General features: G+C 41.4%; 1 protein-coding gene across 2 annotated transcripts in view; it reads left to right on the top strand.

The window, feature by feature from the left end:
• The window catches only part of PAPSS1 (3'-phosphoadenosine 5'-phosphosulfate synthase 1), a 136,796-nt gene that overhangs the window by 69,088 nt on the left and 47,336 nt on the right, over window positions 1-20,372 (top strand). For both annotated transcript variants that reach the window (XM_004380219.2, XM_023734782.1), the window contains 2 exons: window positions 92-227; window positions 15,143-15,411. In XM_004380219.2, coding sequence (XP_004380276.1) covers window positions 92-227; window positions 15,143-15,411 — 405 coding nt within the window. The remainder of the gene's footprint in view (window positions 1-91; window positions 228-15,142; window positions 15,412-20,372) is intronic.

The following is a 20,372-nucleotide window of genomic DNA, read 5'->3' as shown; positions in this document are numbered from 1 at the left end:
TTACGACTGCTTTGAGCTTGTATGAGAGAAATGTTCTTATTTTGATGTTGGTTTCACATTTAAAAAATTATTTTTCTTTTCTTCCCGTTAGATGGTTATGGAGCAAGGAGATTGGCTGATTGGAGGAGATCTTCATGTCCTGGACCGAATTTACTGGCATGATGGTCTTGATCAGTATCGTCTTACTCCTACTGAGCTAAAGCAGAAGTTTAAAGATATGAATGCTGGTAAGACACTGACCTAATTATTTAATACAAGACTGTTTGGAGTCTCTACTTGATAAGAAGGTTCCGGAAGATTTTTCTAACGCTTACTGAAACGTAAAACAGAATGATGAATGCATGGTAAGGATCAGCATTGAATCCAATCCCCAAAATGTAGGGATTGATCCAGTCCTCACATTCCCACTTCTCCATCCTCATCACTAGCTGCCCCCACATCACTCTCTCTCTGACTCTACCCACCTAAAGTTAGATCAGCGACACTCTCCTTAAGACTGCCAAATAGGCGGACACCAGCCTCAAGTTTGGGGAGTCTACATGACACCTCAGCCTTCTGACCTGCTGGCCACAGATTCAGAGCTGGTTTCCCACTACCTCTTCAGGATACCAGCCACAAGCTCAGGAGTCCACATGACACCCTTGCTTTCTGACCTGCTGGCTCCCACTGCCCTTTTAGGTTTGATAATTTGCTGACTCACAGAACTCACAGAGAGTATACCATACTTACACCTGCAGACTTATTATAGCCAAAAAGGATATAAATGAAGAGATGCCTAGGGCAAGGTCTAAGAGGATTCCCAGTGCAGAGTTTCCATGTCCCAAGAGACACATTACCCTCCCAAACAGATGTTCTTGCCAACCAGGAAGCTCTCTGAACTTCCGTGTTCAGGGCTTTTATCAGACAGTGTGATGAGGCTAAAGCATCCCTCCTGAGGCTAGTTGATATTGGCCTCCCAGGTGAGTCTTTTCTGGTCTGGCAGCCCCTACTTACCAGCACCAATTTTCAGATATGGCCTGGCAGTCCCAGACTAAGGCACCACAATTACTCCAACAGTTATTTCTTCGCAGCCAAGGACAAAGGCCACCTTATTTAGGGTAAAACTATGTCTTTTACTCCACAATGAGAAAAGATAAATGTGCAATGGAATATGTAAGGAAGGGCAGTCAGTATAAGCCAACCTGTGTAGTTTTGGTTATGTTAGTATAGTTTTATTTAAAATTATGTTGTGTCTGTATAGAAGATGAATGCTAATAAAAAATTGACCTTTTATTTGTTTATTATAAAGCTCACACATTAAAGCTAAATGGAACTATAGAACTGAAATTATTTGAATAGTTTACTCGTATCAGTGTGCTTTAGATTTTAGAATGTCTGAGAATGTTATATGAGTGGAATCTGTTACAGCAGCAAGTAATGGAACGACAGAGCTTGTATCATGTTTGCTAGTCATTCAAAGAGTATTTGTTGTGTGTCTGTTATGTGCCAATGTGCCAAGTGCTGAGGATCCATAAATAAATAAATAAGACAGGAGCTTATAGTCTAGAAGAGAGAGACATTAAACAAATAACAGAAAAAATTATTTTAGAATAAGTTAGTCATGTCTTCACATTTCTAGATTAAGATGAAATGGAGCAGTAAGAGGAGAGAGTTCATAAATATTGCTCTTTATAATCCTGTCTTACATGTTTTAAATTACTCTAGGACAGCATTTTTATATCAGACTCCCTGCCATTGGCAGGTCTTTTACACAGAGATGGATAAATAATGTGAGTTTACTTTGGTGCACCCGTATTCTCTCTCTCCTCCCACTTGCAAATCCAAAGTGCCAGGTCAGGGAAGAGCATCCACTGTAGATTTTGGGAAGCCTTTTTAATATCTGAAGAATTGCAAGCATCCTACAATGATATTTGCTACTAATTATTTCTCATCCTTCATGGAAATGATCAAGTCCTAAGCATTCATGCTGCTCTCCTTTGTATTTTCTGTGTAGAAATCAGGTGGATGTGGCTGAGAAAGGTCAGGTGAAAGTGGTTGCCTTTGTGGGAAATACTGGCTATGAGCCATCTTTGTTAACTAGAAACCCCCTTCCCAAGTGACTACAGCACATCTGGGAAAGAGCACCCATTTCGTCAGTTGTGTTTAAAAAAAAAACAAACCAAACCTGTTGCCGTCGTGTCGATACCAACTCATAGCGACCCTATAGGACAGAGTAGAGCTGCCCAGTAGAGTATCCGAGGAGTGCTGGTGAATTCGAACTGCCGACCTTTTGGTTAGCATCCGTAGCTCTTAACCACTATACCACCAGGGTTTCAGTTGTGTTCAGCTACTGTGAACTCCAGGTCCTGGAGGCCACTCCAGGTCCTGTGTTCAGACAGTTCCCCTGCTTCTCCACCTAGGAGATCATGGGGAAATTACTTTCCTTCGGTAAGGCTTGGCTCCCCTAGTTGCACAATGAGGACAGTGATGGTACCTGTCCTAGTTAGCCAGTGCTGCTATAACAGTAATACCACAAGTGAATGGTTGTAACAAACAAAAATTTATTCTTTCGCAGTCTAGGAGACTAGAAGTCCACATTCAGGGCGCCAGCTTCAGGGAAAGGCTTTTTTTGTTGGCTCTGGGAAAAGATCCTTGTCATCAGTCTTCCCCTGGTCTAGGAGCTTCTCAGCCTAGGGACCCTGGGTCCAAAGGATATGGTCCTCTCCCTGCTCTTCTTTCTTGGTGATATGAGGTCCATATCTCTCTGCTCGATTCTCTCTCCTTTTATCTCTTGTAAGATAAAAGATGATGCAGGCCACATCCCAGGGAATCTCCCCTTATGGTGGATCAGGGCTATGACATGAGTAAGGGTGTTGCATCCCACCCTAATTCTCTTGAATATAATCTAATCTTGCCTCATTAACAACAGGCAGAGATTAGGATTTACAATACATAGGATAGTCACATCAGATCACAAAATGGTAGACAGCCACACAATACTGAGAATCATGGCCTAGCCAAGTTGATACACGTTTTGGGGGGATACAATTTAATCCATAACAGTACCTAATGCATAGGATTTTATTTTAAAAAGATAAAAGAGGTAATATGTGTAAGGCGCTTTAAACAGTACCTGGCACATAGAGATTAAGATGTCATAAGTTCTGTTGTATGAGTAAGTCAGAAACTAGTCTGTCCATATTTGTGTGAAGGTTAGGATAGGGAAAGAGTGTCTGTTTATTCCTAAGCTCTGTTGTTGTTTGCTGATAGTTGGAGTGACAAAAGCTTAAAATGGGTCAAGAATAGGAGGCCTTTTAATTGGTCACATATTCTTCAGGGCTCCACAGTTTCCACCCAGCCTGTATCATTCATTCACATTTTTTGCTTGGTCCCTTTAGGGTATCTGAGCATAGGATGCCCTGCTGAACTTTACTCTTCTCTGAATTCAAAGCAGATATTGTCTTAAACTACTTGTGCAGGAATTTCTCTGAATGCTACACTTGGAAACACTATACAACAGCTCATTCTCTTCTTCTTTCTTGCTGACATGTTTTGGAACAGTCGTAGAGGAATGAGTCATTGATATAAGTCTGTAATGGTACCCCTATTCTCTTTTGTCAGTGAGTAACTTAAGGATCAGCATATAAGTCAGTTTTGGCCATTAAAATGTAAGGGAAGGAGGTTTTTGGGAGAGATTTTCTTTCCTGATAAGAAATTGACTATTATGACCAAAAAAAAAAAAAAAAAAAAAATTCCCACTCTTTCCTCCCTTACTGCTTGTTAAAGATTGAATTGTATCCCCCGAAAATATGTGTTGTAAATCCTAACCTCTGTACCTGTGGTTATAATCCCATTTGGGTCTGGGCTTTCTGTGTTATGTTAATGAGACAGTATTAGTGTAGGGTGTGTCTTAGGTCAATCTCTTTTGAGGTTTAAAAAGAGCAGATTAAGCCAGGAAGCACAGTTGGGGGAAGATAGATGCCATGCTACCTGGGAGATCTCCAAGGAACCAAGAAACAGAAGCTGAAGAGACAAGGACCCTCCCCTAGAGCCAACAGAGAGAGAAAGCCTTCCCTTAGGGCTGGCACCCTGAATTCAGACTTCTAGCCCCCTAAACTGTGAGAAAATAAATTTGTTTGGTAAAGTCACTAACTTGTGGTATTTCTGTTGTAGCGGCACTAGATAACTAAGACATTGCTTTAGATGCTGTCATGTGAAGATGTGATGTTTGGAGCTGCGGCAGCCACTTTATATCCACAAGAATCACAACTATGCCAACTGCTGTCCTGGTGCTCTAGAGTTTCTTAACCACCCCTGGAGCCGCCTGTCTCCAGATTTCTTATTCAAAGAGATGATACACACTTGAATTATTTAATACACTTCTAGTTGAAGCCAGAGCATCTGGCAGTTTATGATGTTTAGACTTCTCTTTTTTCTTGTAAACAGGAACATGTTTAATGGCCGACTTGCTGAGGTAACTTTATTTACTTTAATTTTTGTTGCTGAAATTTGAATTCCTGTCTGGAATTGATGTTAGTAAATTAATTGTTGGCCCTGTTGAGGGTGCTTATCAAGGAATTATCATTCCAAAATTGGAGACTTTAATATTACATCTTTGAGGACCAAACATTTTAAGTCATTCGGAGATTCTTTTGCGTAATGAGTTGTTGCAACTTTGTTTAAAGTAGCTGACAGCCAGTTATTAGCCTTACATCAGAAAACAAAGATACTTGGAGTGTTACTTTGTTTACTTTTCCATTTTAGATTAAGGCACAGAAGCAACAGACCAGGGAATTATGCTTTGTAGTTCTTGTTCACCCGTCTAGGATGCCAGTAACAAGTCATCTACTAACATGTACAAAACATGGGTTAAGGGAGAGAAAACAGGAAATAGTCTTGTTTTTCTTTAATCTAGGACTTCTTTTCTCACTTCTCCTTCCTTCTCCTCTCTCTTAGAAGAAGTACTTTGTTTACCCCGCATGGGTTATGTCCTGTACAACATTAATACATTCAGTTTTGCTGGTTCTGGACCCTTCTGTAGGTGGAAGGATTAAGATGCCTTTAATACCCACCTCAGGGATTGCAAGGTAACATGTTTCCAGATGGTAGTCGACTGATATCCTAGAAAGGTAGAATAAATTTCACTTACGCCAAGCAAGGGCCGGTTAGTATATATAATACACAGAGTATTGGTATCCTTTTGGGTTACAGAGCCCTGACAGTGCAGTGGTTAAGAGCTCAGCTACTAACCAAAAGATCGGCAGTTCGAATCCACCGGCCGCTCCTTGGAAACTCTATGGGGGCAGTTCTCCTCTGTCCTGTAGGGTGGCTGTGAGTTGGAATTGACTCAGTGGCAATGGGTTTGGTTTCTTTAGTTTGACCAGATTACAAAAGAGAAAAATCGGCAATTTTTTTTCGAGTTAGTACGTGGTAGTACAGTGCCGAATAAATCTGAGAAAGCTTTGTAGAGTTATTGTGTTACAAGCAGTAATTTAAATGAATGAATAGGGACATAAGAAGGCTGTTTCAGGCAAAGTTGAGAGCAATAACTCAGGATAACTGAGAAGGCTGAGCCAGAAGCATAGTTTGTCTTTAAAGTCGATAGGCTTTTTTGACTGTAAATAGCAGTGAGCTAGAGATATTATAATAAGGGATTAATAGACGATGGGAGCTTTTATTAGTTAGGGTCCCAGCAGGAAACAGAAGGCATACACAGATGAGACCCTGAACATAATAGAACAGAGTATTTAAAGGAGGGTGGTCAGGGTTAAGGGAACCCACAAGGAATGTTGAGGTATTCAAGGATTACCAACAGGACCATTACCACTCCTGGAAGGGCAAGGGACGGAAACAATGTTTCTGAAGCCAGCTGGAGCCTTGAATAGAGGCTGCTGCGCAGAAGCTAGCTGGAGGGGAACATGAGCACAGCCAGAATCACAGCACTGACACAGGATGCTAATGGGGAGAACTCCCCCAAACCTTTTCTCAGCCCATCCTCTAGTTGCCTGCTAATGTCTCCCACCATGGAGCCAGGAACATCCGTCCTGTAAGCCCTTCCCCCCCATACACACACACACACACACACATACGCACGCACGCACGCACACGCAGAGGACAGGGCAGAGAATAGATAATGAAGATGGGAGTAAAATGGAGAGCAAGCAGGACAGAGCCCAGCTGGTGAAAAAGCTTTATAGTCAAGATTCATTTTTACTTTAATTTGAGAGCATTTCTTGTCTTGAGAATGGAAAACAACTTATAGCTGCCATACTTTGGGGTATAAGCGTACCAGTTTGTGAAAATTCTAACAATATATTTATATTTATACTCAGGTGGCCTATCTCTCTTTTATTGTTTCCTTGTTTCTTTTACTTAAACTGTTTATGAGAAAAAAGGCTGGTGATTTATGATAGCCCTAATGGGAGTGGTGGGAGATTAAGCCCCTTCTCACTTCCAGTTCCCTTCAAAACACCCCCGCAAAACCGTACATTAAACACATACACACACACCAAAAACCCTGCCTAGTAAATCTAGAACTATTGTCAGTACTTTCTTGTTTGGCTACTGTATTAATTTAGGGAAAATCTGTTTTGGGAGCTCTGGGGTAGATAAAGTGGCAAATACAAAGCTTTGGTAGGATTGGAAGACGAGAATTATTGATTACTGCTGTATGTAGGGCAGTTTTGCAGAGAAGAAGTTGAAAGAAAGGAAGCAGGAAGATGTCATAATTCTGGGTTCAGTGGTCAGGATGCATACCAGGCTGTGACTGGCAAGCGAAGCGTAGTTCTGAGAAATTTGGAGGAAGGGTAACTAGGGGTTAGGGGCACTTTCATGGTCATCATCTCATTTACTGCTTGTGACAGCCCTGCAGGGAGAGCTGAGGTTGTCCACGGACCCTCAGCCAGGCCTACCTGGCTCTCTGCACTGTGCCACAGCAGTACATAATGATAGTGATGCTAGGTCAGGCAGCGTGTGCCCTGTATGTGCCCGGTGGTATCAGTACTCCAGTCTTTCCCACCATCAGGAAATGCTTATGGTTGTCATTTCCTTAAGGGCTCGGCTGCTAACCAAAAGGTTGGCAGTTGAATCCACCAGCTGCTCCTTGGAAACCCTACAGGGCAGTTCCACTCTGTCCTGTAGCATCGCTGTGAGTCGGAACTGACTTGATGGCAGCGAGTATCACAAATGAAACATTTCTGCATTTTCTTCTTCCCCTTCCACCTGCCAGAAGGCAGAGGGGTCGGACTTAACTTACTTGTTTCCATAGTGCACTGGCTTCTGAACTAGATGGTGTAGAGTCCAGAGGAAAGAGAAAGGACCTATACTTCTGGGATGTTCCTTGACTTGACATGTAGTACGGGAGATGGATTAGATTTAGGAGTTAGACCTGAGTTTGGTATGAGATGTGACTGAGATACTGAAGGTGGGGGAATTGAGGGTATAGCTGATGATAATGAGCAGTATATATTGAAATGTTTTTAGTAATAAGTCTCTATAACTGATGAATTGGAAGGTCAGAACTTAGAGATACAGCTAACAGAAGCCATCTGTATCCGCATAGTAATTGAATCCAGGTGAAGGGATAAGTTTCCTGAGTGAGTATGTAAAGAAAGAATTTCACAGGATCCACAAGTGAACCTTGTTGCTCCAGGAGAACTACAAGATGTCAGAAACAGGTGGTTACAAAATGGCCAAGCAGAACATAAGATGTCATGTATATTATAATTACAACTATGTATAAATGTATGCGTAAGGAGAAAGACTAGGAGACGATGCAAAAAACACAGTTATATTAGGGTTGCACAATTGTAGATGACCCCTCCCCAATTTTTTTTTCTTCAATGTTTCATTGTTTTTACTTTAAAAAAAAATTGAGTAGGGAGGCAGATGAAATATAAAGGGTTGATGCCATGGTTTCCAGGCCTTGAGAATATGAAGTCAGTGAGGCATATTTTCACACCAGAGGCAGTAGAGAGGTTGGGACAATTTAAAATAGGAAAGTGCCTTTTGGATTTGGCAAGTGTTTCATACTCATGGTGATAGAGCTAGAAGGAGCTAGTTGAATGAGTGAATCTAGTCTAGCAATCTCACGTGGAGGTGAAGAAATGACGTCCCATTCTTTTCTCTCATTATTTTATCCTCCTCAGTCACCAGACTTATCTTCTGAAAACACAGACCTAATCATGTCCTGTTGGAGTTAAAAGAAGTATATTCCTTTTACCACATTTATTCTCCTATTATTGAATGTCTGTTTTTTCCTCCTCTGACTAGATTATAAGCTCTTGGAGGGCAGGACCAATTTCACTATTACTCTCACCTGAGGCATAGCATGTCTAAAACTGAATATTCATATGGTTTCTCCCCTCTCCCTGCCTGCTTGGGCAGCCGTGCAGAGTCTGGATCAGATTGGGGCGGGGCGGGGGTTGGGGGGTGATGTGAATGAAGACCAGTTAGTAGATAGAAGACTTGTGAAGAGATGACGGAAGGGTGATGTGCACCAGTGATGAACAAAGTAGACCTGGGAGTGAGACCCAGGATGAAGAAGTGATTCACTGAATGTGGAGAATGAGGGAGGAAGGAATCTAAGACTCTTAGGTGGATCATGGTGCTGTGTGCCCAGAGGGTATGGAGGAGGGACAGAGATGGAGGTGGAGGCCAGCAGGACTTGAATTTGAGGTGCCTGTGGAACACTAAATGACGGTCTGGCGCTCTGAGAGAGTTCTGGTCAGAAGACAGATTTATGAGTTACTAATGGGGTGGACCCTGCTCAGGTGACCTCAGGCAAAGGGGAGAGGCTTGGTGGGGAGGGCAGCGCCTGTCTTTGCTATTGTCACAGTGTGGCCCCATTCACCAGTGTGTAGGTTGTGGTCTGTTAGATGGGCCTCTCTGGTGGATTGAGAGGAATGGATTGAGTGGATGGAGGAAATGGAAGGTGTTGATGGAAGTTTTATTTGATGTGAAAGTGTAGGAATATGTTCCTCACCAACAATCTTCTGATTTACCTTCTCTCCACTCTGCCTACTTATTCTCTACTCCCTGTTTCATGTCAGTCCTATTCAGTCCTAGTTTTTTGTAAAGCATTACCCATTATTTCACTTTCTCACTCTCAACACATTTGGTACCCAGTTTTCCTTCCTAACCTGGCATTCAAAATCCTGCAAAAGAATCTTGTGCCAGGTTTTATATCCAGCTACACAAATCCTCCATCCTTGACAAAATGGGCGAGTCTGTGTTCCTCAGACACATCTCTGCTCTCTGCTTCCATGCTGATGCTCATATCAGTCTGCTTGTTTGGAATGCCATTTTTTACTTCTCTCTGCCAACCACATTTGTCTTTCAGTGGTCAGCAAACTGCTGCATGCAGGCCATATCCGGCCTGCTGTCTGTTTTAGTAAATAAAGTTTTATTGGAACACAGCCACACCCATTGGTTTATGTATTGTTGATGGCTGCCTTTGCACTCTGACCCCAGGGTTGAGTAGTTGCAACAGAGACCCTATAATGTTCACTCTCTGGCCTTTTACAGAAGAAGTTTCCTTTAGATTCATGGTGTCAGCATCTTCTACAAGTCAGAGCTGTGTAACTCTTGCTCCTTTCCCAAGCACAGAGGACAGAAGACTAGAAGGAAATGGAAAGGATAAATGTGAAAATTACTTTTCAGTCATATTGTAATTATCTCCTGTTTTCTAACACAGTTGAAGCCACGATCTTAAGGAAAGCAGTTGAACACTAAGCCATCAGGAATTAGTAAATGAAAAGCCAAATATTTAACACTGATTATGGTGTGACAAAGGGGGTGTCACTGTCCTTTAGAAAATGAGGACAAAAATGTGACATGTTAATGAAAGTTGCTGGATCCCAGATCCAGAGTGGCTCATTATTCTTTTTTTTCCCCTATCCTTGATTTTAGAGTGGATAAATGAAGGGAGGAAAATTAAATAGTGATGTATATTGCATTGTATTAGTTGGGGCAATATCCTGGAAATGTAAACTTGCCGTGCATCAGGTCAGCGAGATTCCTTTTCTCCTATTTCATAAGTTTTGCAGTGGAGAAACCAGATGGTAGAGATGAAAGTACAGCCTGGAACAACAGTCACTTAAACCCATTTGTGTAAGTTGTTGATAAATAGTTAAAAGGGATTGAGAAGACTAGAAGTTTAGGAAAGACCTGGCTCTATTGGCAAGAAAAAATGGGCAGACACATCAAATAGTCATTGGATTTTTGAGTTTAACTGATAGTAAGGAAATAATTCTATCTGGAAGAAATTTTGGCATTAAAATCCTTTATATGCTGCTAATGTGAACTTTTAATAAGTGATCCATCTTAGCTTTCTATGTTAAATGTCCAGTGTGGAACTAGATTAATTCTGTTTGGAAAGAAAGCCTAGGTAGATAAATCATTAGAATCTTTGATATATGTGTGTTTGAGACAGAATTTATTTTTTATGTTTCCTTTTGCACATCCTGTCTTATAAATACTCTTGCTCAATGGCTGTTTTACAACGTCAGATATGACCTGATTGAAATCCAGGAATGTAATCATCATACACCTGAGACGTATTACCTAAGTCTCCTATTCAAGGGTAGGAGCCTGTTCCTGATTAACGAGGACAAAGGCTGCGTGTCACAGCACAGAGCTGATGCAACCCCATCTTGGAAATACTAGCTGGGAGTTTTTGCACTGTGGTGAGCCTTGAGCAACCAGCAGAACAGTGGGTTCTATTTCTTTGTAGGAATTTTTAGATATGGTAGTGTTTTTGTTTTGTTTTAAAGAATGAATTGTTGTAAGGAACTTAGATTGAGTGACTGTGATGTGCATGTCACCTTGCTAGGCACTTTATGTATATTATTTTACCTTTATAACGGTAACTGAATTACCATCCCCATCTCAGGAATGTAGAAAAGTGAAATTCAGTCCTTAAAGGCCAGGGCCTGTGGCTGGAAACTGGTAGACATATGATTTGAACACGTATGTGTCCTATTCCAAAGCAGTGCTTCTTCTGGTACCCTATGTATTTTTTCTCTTTTAAAACTTGTTATTATGGAAAATGTCAAACACATTCTACTATGATGTTTGAGGGAGCACAGTCTATAAGATTGTCTTACTTCTAACACCAATTGCAAGTTTGTTGGTCTCCAAGACCACTTTTAGGGTCAGTCATTTGCTAGAAGGCTCACAGAACCTACTGACAGATGTTATAGTTACAGTTGATTAGAGCTAAAGGACACAAATTAAAATCAACCAAGAGAAAAGGCGCATAAGACAGAGTCCAGAAAAGTTCCGAATATGGAGCTTCCAGTTGTTCTCTTCCTGTGGAGTTGTGTAGATTCTTATTTACCTAGTATTGATATATGACTTAATGCCTGGAGTATTGTTAGCCAGGAAAGCTCACCTGAGCCTTGGTGTCCTGAGTTTTTACTGTGGCTCCGTGGTTGCCCACGTGGCTGACCCCAGGCTTCAGCTCCCCTGGAGGTTGAGCTGATATTGCATGACTCAGAGTCTCTGCCATAAATCACGTTATTGGATTTTCTGGTGTGGTCCAGAGCCCCCAGGTAAACAAAGGCACTCTTCTCAGGCAAGACAGTCCAAGGGCCTAGAGATTATCTCCCAGAAGCCGAGGGCAAAGGCCAGACCTCTTTGGGACAAGGTTAAATTCTTTACTGTATAAATATATATATATGGAGTCCCTGGGTGGGTGGTGCGAACAGTTAACATGCTTGGCTGCTAACCAAAAGACTGGAGGTTTGGGTCCATCCAGAGGTGCTTTGGAAGGAAGCCTGGCAATCTATGTGAGAAAAACCAGCCACTGAAAACCCTGTGGAGCACAGTTGTACTCTGACACACATGGGGTCACTGTGACTTGGGACCAACTTGATGGGCAAGTGGTTTTTTACTTACATGTGTAAGTAGATATAATAGTATAATGAATCCCTGTATGCCTCTAACCTAGCTTCAACAGTTATCAACTCAACGGCTTATCATGTTTCATCTGTACCCTTACCCACCCCACCTGTACCCCCCATGTTATTTTGAAACAATCTCAAATCTCATGTTGTTCATCTATAAATATTTTAATATGTATCTTTTAAAGATAAGAATTTTTAAAAATCACAACCACAATACCATGATTGCTCCTAAAATAATAATAGAATAGTTTCTTAATATTATTGAATATCATGTCAGTATTCAAATTTCTAATAATTACATTGTAGTCAATTTTTTTTTTTTTTTTACAGTTTGTTTTGTTTGAATCAGGAGCTAAACAAGGTCCACACATTGTAATTACAGTTCTTGCTGTGTCTCTTATCTTAAATTTTTACTTTGTTTTTTAACTTTTTATTTTCAAATAGTTTCAGATTTACTGAAATTACAAGAATAGTACCAAAAACTCCTGAATATTCTTCACTCAGATTCCACAGTTATTAGCATTTTACTGTATTTATTCTTCCATTCCTTCTGTCTTTGAGAGTAAGCTGCAGACATGATGACTTCTTGTTGTTGTTGGATGCCGCTGATTCGATTTTGACTCACAGTGACCCTATAGGGCAGAGTAGGATTGTTCCATAAGGTTTCCTAGGACTTTGCTGATTGTCTTCATTTGGGTTTGTCAGCCGTTTGCTCATGATTAGATTCATGCATTCGTGCATTTTGTCAGGAACACCACAGCAAACAATGGTATGTTGTCACTGCATCATCTGAGGTGGCTTATGGTTGGTGGCACCTAGTGAGGTTAACTTTTGTCACGTTTAAGATGTGTTTGCCAGTTTTTTTCTGCTGTAAAGTGTACAAATGGTTTTTACTTATTAATTAACAAGTATTTTGGGAGACTTTTGAAGACTCTGTAAATATTCTGTTCTCATCGCTTTTACCCCCTAGTTTTAGCATGCTACAAATACTGCCAGTGGTGATTTCCTAATTCCATCATTCTTTCTGCATTTATTAGTTGATCTCCTATCATACAGTAGATTTCCATTTCTCCCCCATTTTTTTATTCATTTACTTCTTTTTTTCTGTGTGGACTCTCAGATTCCTGTTTTACTCAGTGGGTAACAATCCATTACTGTTATTATGTACTTTGATGTTTAGCTTGTCTTGGGTTTGGTCATGGGAGTCCCGTCAAGCCGGTTCCTAGATCTTTTTGATGTGTCCCCATCATTCTTTGAGCACGTCTTTCTTTATGGTACAAGGAGATGTTCCAGCTCATGTTGTACTTTACTTGCTCCAGCCCTGGAATCAGCCACTTTCCCAAGGAACTCTGGTTCATTTCAATATGGAATGGTATTTAGAATCCAGAATTTGAGCTCTAGTTTTGCTTATTGCCATTACATTGTCATTTCTTGTGGGACCTTTCAGTGGACATAACTATATACATACACTCACATATCTCTATCTATTTCTGTACTTAGCTATCACTATATCTGAAAATCCACGAGGTTATACTGATATTTCCAATTCTAGCCCAGTACCACATGGTTTATTCCAGCCTTTCTCCTTTCTGTATCTGTGTCTTCCTTCTCCTTATCCTCTGTGTTTGTTTATTTGCTCTCCCTCCCTGTATGGAAGTAGTCTCCCAATCAAATGGGCTGTCTCAGCCTTGGCCCTGTTGGCCCCAACCACACAGGCAGTCTCCTCGGCCCCAGTGCCACAGACATGTGCTGGGCCAGAGGCCCCATTCTCCTGTGGTACAAGCCTAGCAGTCCTCCACCACCACCAGCACAGCAACTCTTGTCAGTCCATGAGTAGAATTTACTAATGCTCCATAAGTGTTTCTGTTGCGATGCAAGGCTGTTGATAAGGAAGGGGCAGTGTAAATGGGGGAAGAGAGGACCGGACTGAGTGATGAGACTTAGGCCAGAATCAGAACAGGAAATTAAGTTTAGACAGTAATCACCCCAGTTAAGAAATATTAATGTTCCTATGGAGGTCAATATTAAAATAATTTGAGGTGAATTCAGCAGGATAGAAAAACTTTCAAGTCTGCACCTTCTCCCATCTTCTGAAAGCGGAATTATTTTTAAATGCTCATATATTTGTATTAAGACCTTCATGTCCCTTTGTACCTTCTGTCATTCCAGCTATTTTCTGGGTGAAAACCAGTCCTGTTCATGTATAAGAGAACTTGAAAGCATAATGATAATCCTGTAAATCTTGGAATATCACAGAATGGGGCAAAAAATAAAGCAAAGAACAAAACCCTGGAGAAATTGGACAAGTAGAGGGCTGTAGTCTTCCTCCTGCCCTTCCTGTCATAGTCATAGAGGAGGCTCAGGATTGACACCAGGCTAGAAAAAGATGCACTAGTTGGCTTAAAAAGTACTGGAGGGAAAGCGTCTGAGTCACACTTGAATCCTCATGGCCTGATGATGTGTCATATGTTGTGAGGGCAATAAAATAGGGAGTTCTAACAGGATGTTCTAACTTTGTTCTATGAGTTTACTACTCTATGACCCCAAAGAACCTTACCTTTTAAGAAACGTCTTCTGGTAACATGTCCCAGGTGGAAATGAAACTAAGCTTGTGAGCAGGAGATACTGAGTTTTACCAGTTTAATCAGTCTGGTAGTTTTTATTGTTCAAGTAATAACAATGGCTCTTATGGGGGATTTTGTTGTTATTAAACTATAATCCGAAACTCAGACTTGCAGTCATAAAACAAAGTAATCAGTATAAGTAAGCCTGTTTGGATAGTAAGTAAAATTTTGAAACTATACATTTTTCTACCTTTCTGTCTCCTTTTGATAAAGCTGTGTCTTAGGTCCTAGTGGGGGGTTGACCTGGTAGGTAATTAAGGCACTGACCCAGAATTTACATCTGTTGCAAACACTTGCCCCAGGATGCTGGGACCAGAAAGTCAGACAACCATTCTCGAGTTTCCCACGAATGCAGAAAGTAATTGTTATAAATCCATGACTGTGACTATGATATTACCCATCCTATACTACACACAATATTGTTTAATAAAAATATAGAAGAAATGCAGGTCCTGTTGTCCTAGAGTAAATGGTCAAAGCAGTGTGTGTTTTTTCCCCCATTTCTGATTCTGAGCCTGCACATGTTTTCTAAATACTAAGCATCAGGGTTCAAGAAGGATTGCAAGATTGTTTATCTTCTGGAAGATAATCTTCCAAAGGTACTCTTCTTAACACTGGAAATTCTCTTTTCAGATGCTGTCTTTGCATTTCAATTACGCAACCCAGTGCACAATGGACATGCTCTGTTAATGCAGGATACCCATAAGCAGCTTCTAGAGAGGGGCTACCGGCGCCCCGTCCTCCTCCTTCACCCTCTTGGCGGCTGGACAAAGGATGATGACGTTCCTTTGATGTGGCGTATGAAGCAGCATGCTGCAGTGCTGGAGGAAGGAGTCCTGAATTCTGAAACAACAGTTGTGGCTATCTTCCCATCTCCCATGATGTATGCTGGGCCAACTGAGGTAGACCGCACTAAGATTTTCACTGAAGCACCATTGAAACCACTTTTACTAACACATGTAATGTCACCAGCAGACCTATCTACTGGTTTTCCTTTTATCTGTAGATTGTTCCAAACATTCAGCAGCTGGAGTACTCCCCTGCTCTGACAGGGATGATCTCCAGAGGCAGCCCTGCCAAAAGATTACTTGTGCCTTCTTGGGAAAGGGAAGGCAGAGAGGGGCTTCTCTTATTCTTATTGTGATTCTTGGTCCCAATAGTGGAGGAGGGTAACATTCCCTGCAGAAAAACAGGTGGGGTCAGGTGGGGAAGGTACCTACTGGCCATGTTACAGACACAGCTCTGACAGCACTGATCTCGTCCCTTTAAAAAAGGCCTGAGTTAGTCTCCCCAAGGGACAGTTTTGTCCTGATTTCTACTACTTCTGAATTTTGGAAGGGCTAAAGGAATTTCAGTGGGAAATAAAACCATAGTGTCTTAAGAAAAAAAATTGAGGAGACATTCTTCACTTGTCCCTTTGTGAAGGACTAGAGTATAATAGATTCAGGAAGTAAAATTGCTTCTTGATCTTGGGGAAGTTCTGGATTTCTTCTTAGGTAGTGGTCAGAAGGGATGTTTGGGGATCTTTTTATAGTCATATATAAAGAAGACTTAATGAGGTTTTAACTTCAAGGCAGAGTACGCTTTCAATGAGTAAATAAAGGAATGAATACCCTAAAAAACTGGGTGGGAAATTTTTAGCCAGTGTCTTGTTTTCAAGATAAAGAATTATTATGGCATTATTTTTCATCCCATCTTGAAGGGAGATGAATCCATTTAGTGAGATTTATCTGGAAGGCAAACCCTTTTAAAAAGAATCTGAATAGTTTAGTTTTATACACTCTGCTGTGTTTTTTCCTTCCCCCCCAAAAAAATGTTTGAAAGAGAATCCAAATACATTTGACTATTTGGGATCAAGCCTAAACATTTTTATTGGCACTTAGTTGTGGAGTTGTGTGCTCTGTTTCCTCTTTGTCCAAGGAAGCAAACAAACAAAACCAACATCAAACTAAAAAATTAAAGTATAGTCAATGCTCCTTTTGGATCCAGCCTTAAAAACTGCACTGGGGCTTCCACATTAGGTAAAACTCCTCATATTCTTCCCTATTTGTTGGCATAAATGTTCATAAAAATTGGCCAACGTTAGCCTTTTGGTTTACTAGAGACCTTTAGTTCTTGCATCTCAAAGATGAACAGATTGTTTTGGAAATAAAGTAGCAGTTTTATTCCAGTAATTTCCCCATCCTCTGTTTTGGTGATAGTGTTATTGTTTTTGAAGGAATCTTTTGGCTTGAGGTCTTTCTAACTTATGGGATGAATGGTTTGTAACGTGGAAATGACCCAAGTGAATTAGGGTTAGGAATGGTGTGAGGTGCAGAAAGCAATTTGGCTTTTTGTTCTGAGTTCCTAAGAATTCATGGCCAGGTGGTGAGGTCAGTAAGAACTCCGAGGACAGAGGCTCACCTAGGGGCCCCATACTGACTAAGCCTCACGAGGTATGATGTAATTCGTCATGGCCTTATGGTGAGGCCGGTAACGGCTTCGGAAGACTGGGGTTCATTGGAGCTTCTGGGCTGGAGAAGGTATGCATGTCCTTTGGGAAATGGAAGCTTTGTACCAAGACTCCTCCCGGTCCTGACCCTATGTGTTTTTTCCTGTTGGATTAAAGGTATACTTGCCCTATAGTTTGTGAGTCATTTCAGGGAATTACGGGAACCCAAAGGGGCAGTGAGAGCCAGCAGCAACTGGCGTCTGCCTATTTGACAGTCTGAAGAATTGTGTCCTTTTAACTTGTGTGCCCTGATGTAGCTGTGGGTGGCTGGGCATGAGGGAGAGAGAGAAGGGGCTGGCTGATCTGAAGCGGAGCAAGTTGTGTGGATTTCTGAGCTTGCAGCCAATACCCCAGACCCAGACCCTCGTGGCTGGGCATGACAGAAAAGGTTGCGTGGAACAGCTGGGGTCTGAAATGACCAGGGAAGCCAAGTTGAGATTTTTGGACCAGCCTCCTTGGACTCATTTGGCGCAAACTGGTGTCGACAGAAGTGGGATTCACTAGAGAGCGTGACCCCTGATGGTGCGCACGGGTTTATGGTGATTAAGAGTCAGGTAGGGAAGTGAAGGAATTCACCTTCCTCGTTTAGGACGTATTTTGTCCTCTTTGTGTTTCTTATTCCTAATGTAAAGAGGGAAGAGATGAAATTTTATCAACTAAATAACTAAAAATTGCCTTTAAAAAGGCAGGGGTGGAGGAATAGATAAATAATAAAAATAGGCGGCTATAGTAACACAGAAAATCCTCTCTTGAGAGAGCACCACGAAGGGTCAGGGTCTTTTGTCTTAGAAAGATTTTTCTGCTGCCTGACTTGAAGAGCCAGGTGTATTTCTTAAGGGAGACTGAAAAATGAGGTACCTAAAGGTGCCCTTGGGACTCCTGCATTTTGGCTTTCCTTGGTGTCTTTTTCTTTGCAAGCAGACAAACTCGTGTGCTGGCAGCAGTAGGCCTTTCCCTGGCCTCGGTCTCGACTCTGATCCTTCCCCACAAGGGCATGGTTTGGTAACAACAGTGAGACAGTTGTTGAGACGTCCAGGCTTGGTCTGTGACTGATTCTCCACCAGCTAGTTTGTGATCGTAGGTTAGACTTCTTTATATGACTCTGGGCTGTGTTTAAGTGCACAATAAATGGTTATTTCAGGAAACAGATATTCTTTAAAATTCTCTCCTATTCTGATCACTTGGTGTCTTCTTTCTTTAATTTGTCTTTGTTTCTTTTCACTTCATATTGGAGTACAATATATATTTTAAAAAGTGCACATTTCGTATGTGTACAATTAGATGAATTTTTCCCATTTCTACACACATATAACCTAGCACCCAGATCAAAGTAACAGACTATTACAGCACCCCAGAAGTTCTTCCTCCTGTTTGTGTACTCACCGCCTTCCCTCCTTCCATTAGTCATCACTGTCCTGACTTCTGGCATCATAAATCCAGTTTGCTTGTGTTGAAGGTTGGATAGCTGGGGAGGCAGACTCTGAGACTGATAAGGTTCAGGAAGTTTATCAGCGAGTGCATTTGGAATCAACGCCTGTGGATTGGGCAGAGGGAGAAGTTAAGCCTCGATGCAGTCTCAGTGGAAGCCTTGGTTGGCCCCATGGGGAGTTCTGCAAAGGCCCTCCAGAGTTGTTTTAAGTTGCAGGGAAATAGACCTTCGTATGCCCCTGTTGACCAGTCTTTGGCTGCCTAGGGAAGGGAACATGCCTTTGAGCAAGACAGCTGTTTTCAGCAAAGGCAGTTTCTAAAGAGGACTGACAGCTTAGGAGTCTGCTGGTAGTACTCCCAGAAGCTGGGGGAATAATTCTTCATTCCTGAAGGGGAGGCCCTGGGTGGTACATCTAGCCGGTTTTAATACTTTTTATCAATGAAATCTTAGAGTGCATAATCTTTTGTACCTGGCAGCTTTGACTAACATTATGTTTGTGAAACTCACCCCTGTTGTGTATAGTTGTAGATTGTCATCCTCAGTGCTGTGTAGTGTTCCACTGTGTGATTGTACCAAATACTACTGATGACCACTTTAGCAGTTTCCCAGTTTTTGCTATTAAAAAAGTGCTTGTAAGATGTTAAAAAAACTCGTTGCTGTTGAGTCAATTCCGACTCATAGCAACCCTATAGGACAGAGTAGGACTGCCCCATAGGGTTTCCAAGGAGCAGCTGGTGGGTTCAAACTGCCAACCTTTTGGTTAACAGCTGAGCTCTTACTCACTCTGCCACCAGGACTCCATGCAGTGTTGGTGTGTGTCATTTGGTGAACATTTCTGTTGGTTCTACACTAGGAGTGGAGTGGCTGGGTCACAGGGTATGCATTAGTTCAGCTTTGGTAGATGTTGCCAATCAGTTTTCTGATGTGGTTATACCATTTTACATTCCCATCAGCAGTGTATGTCCCCACCAATACTTGACCGTCTTTTTCATTTGAGCTGTTTTGGTCTTTTAGCCCTGTTTCGCCAAACACTCTGTAATGCCTACTATTTCTTAACCAATCTCAAAAATCTTTCCATTGAGCCAGTTTCATGGAAGAGGAAATGGAGTAATAAGTAGTTGTTACATACAATGATTAAGCTATAGAGTATAATAGTAGCCGATTTTTATTGAGATCTTATTCTGTGTGCTAGACAATATTCTAAGCGCTTTACATGTATTAACTAACTTAATCCTTAGAACAACACTAAGAGGCTAACTAGTTGCTGTTGCGTCCACTCCGACTAGTGGCAACTTCATGTGTGTCTGAGTAGAACTGTGCTCCATAGGGTTTTCAGTGTCTGGTTTTTCGGAAGTAGATTGCCAGGCCTTTCTTCCCGGTGCCTCTGGGTGGAGTCAAACCTCCAGCCTTTTGATTAGCGGCCGAGCTTATTAACCATTTTACCACACAGGGACTCCATTAAAAAGATTAAAAAAAAAAAACAACCATTGCTGTCGAGTCGATTCTGACTCATAGTGACCTCTATTAAGAGGATTATTATTCCCAATTTACAAATGAAACAGGTACAGAGAGGGTAAGTAACTTGTTCAAAGTCACACAGTAAGTGGTAGAGATGGAATTTGAACTCGGATAGTCTGGCTCCAGGGCCATGTGCTGTAACTTCCAGAGAATGCTGCTTTTATGTTGTTATATAATATTAAAATATTTGTGTCCACAAAGTTTTTGGAAACAGACTGGAAAAAAATTCGTATCCTCCAGGAGTGCCAGAATAGTGAGTTAGGATTGTCCTAGCTGACATTTAGTAAAGGTAGATTCTCAGTGAAAATTATGGGTTGAATTGTGTCCCCCAAAAATGTGTGTCAACTTGGCTAGGCCATGATTCCCAGTATTGTGTGATTGTCTACCATTTTGTCATCTGATGTGATTTTCTTTCTTTTTTTTTT

Source organism: Trichechus manatus, unplaced genomic scaffold (genome assembly GCF_000243295.1).
Source record: "Trichechus manatus latirostris isolate Lorelei unplaced genomic scaffold, TriManLat1.0 scaffold00071, whole genome shotgun sequence".
Taxonomy (NCBI): domain Eukaryota; kingdom Metazoa; phylum Chordata; class Mammalia; order Sirenia; family Trichechidae; genus Trichechus; species Trichechus manatus.
Note: the sequence above shows the minus strand (reverse complement) of the source record. Positions and strands in the feature narration are given on the sequence as shown.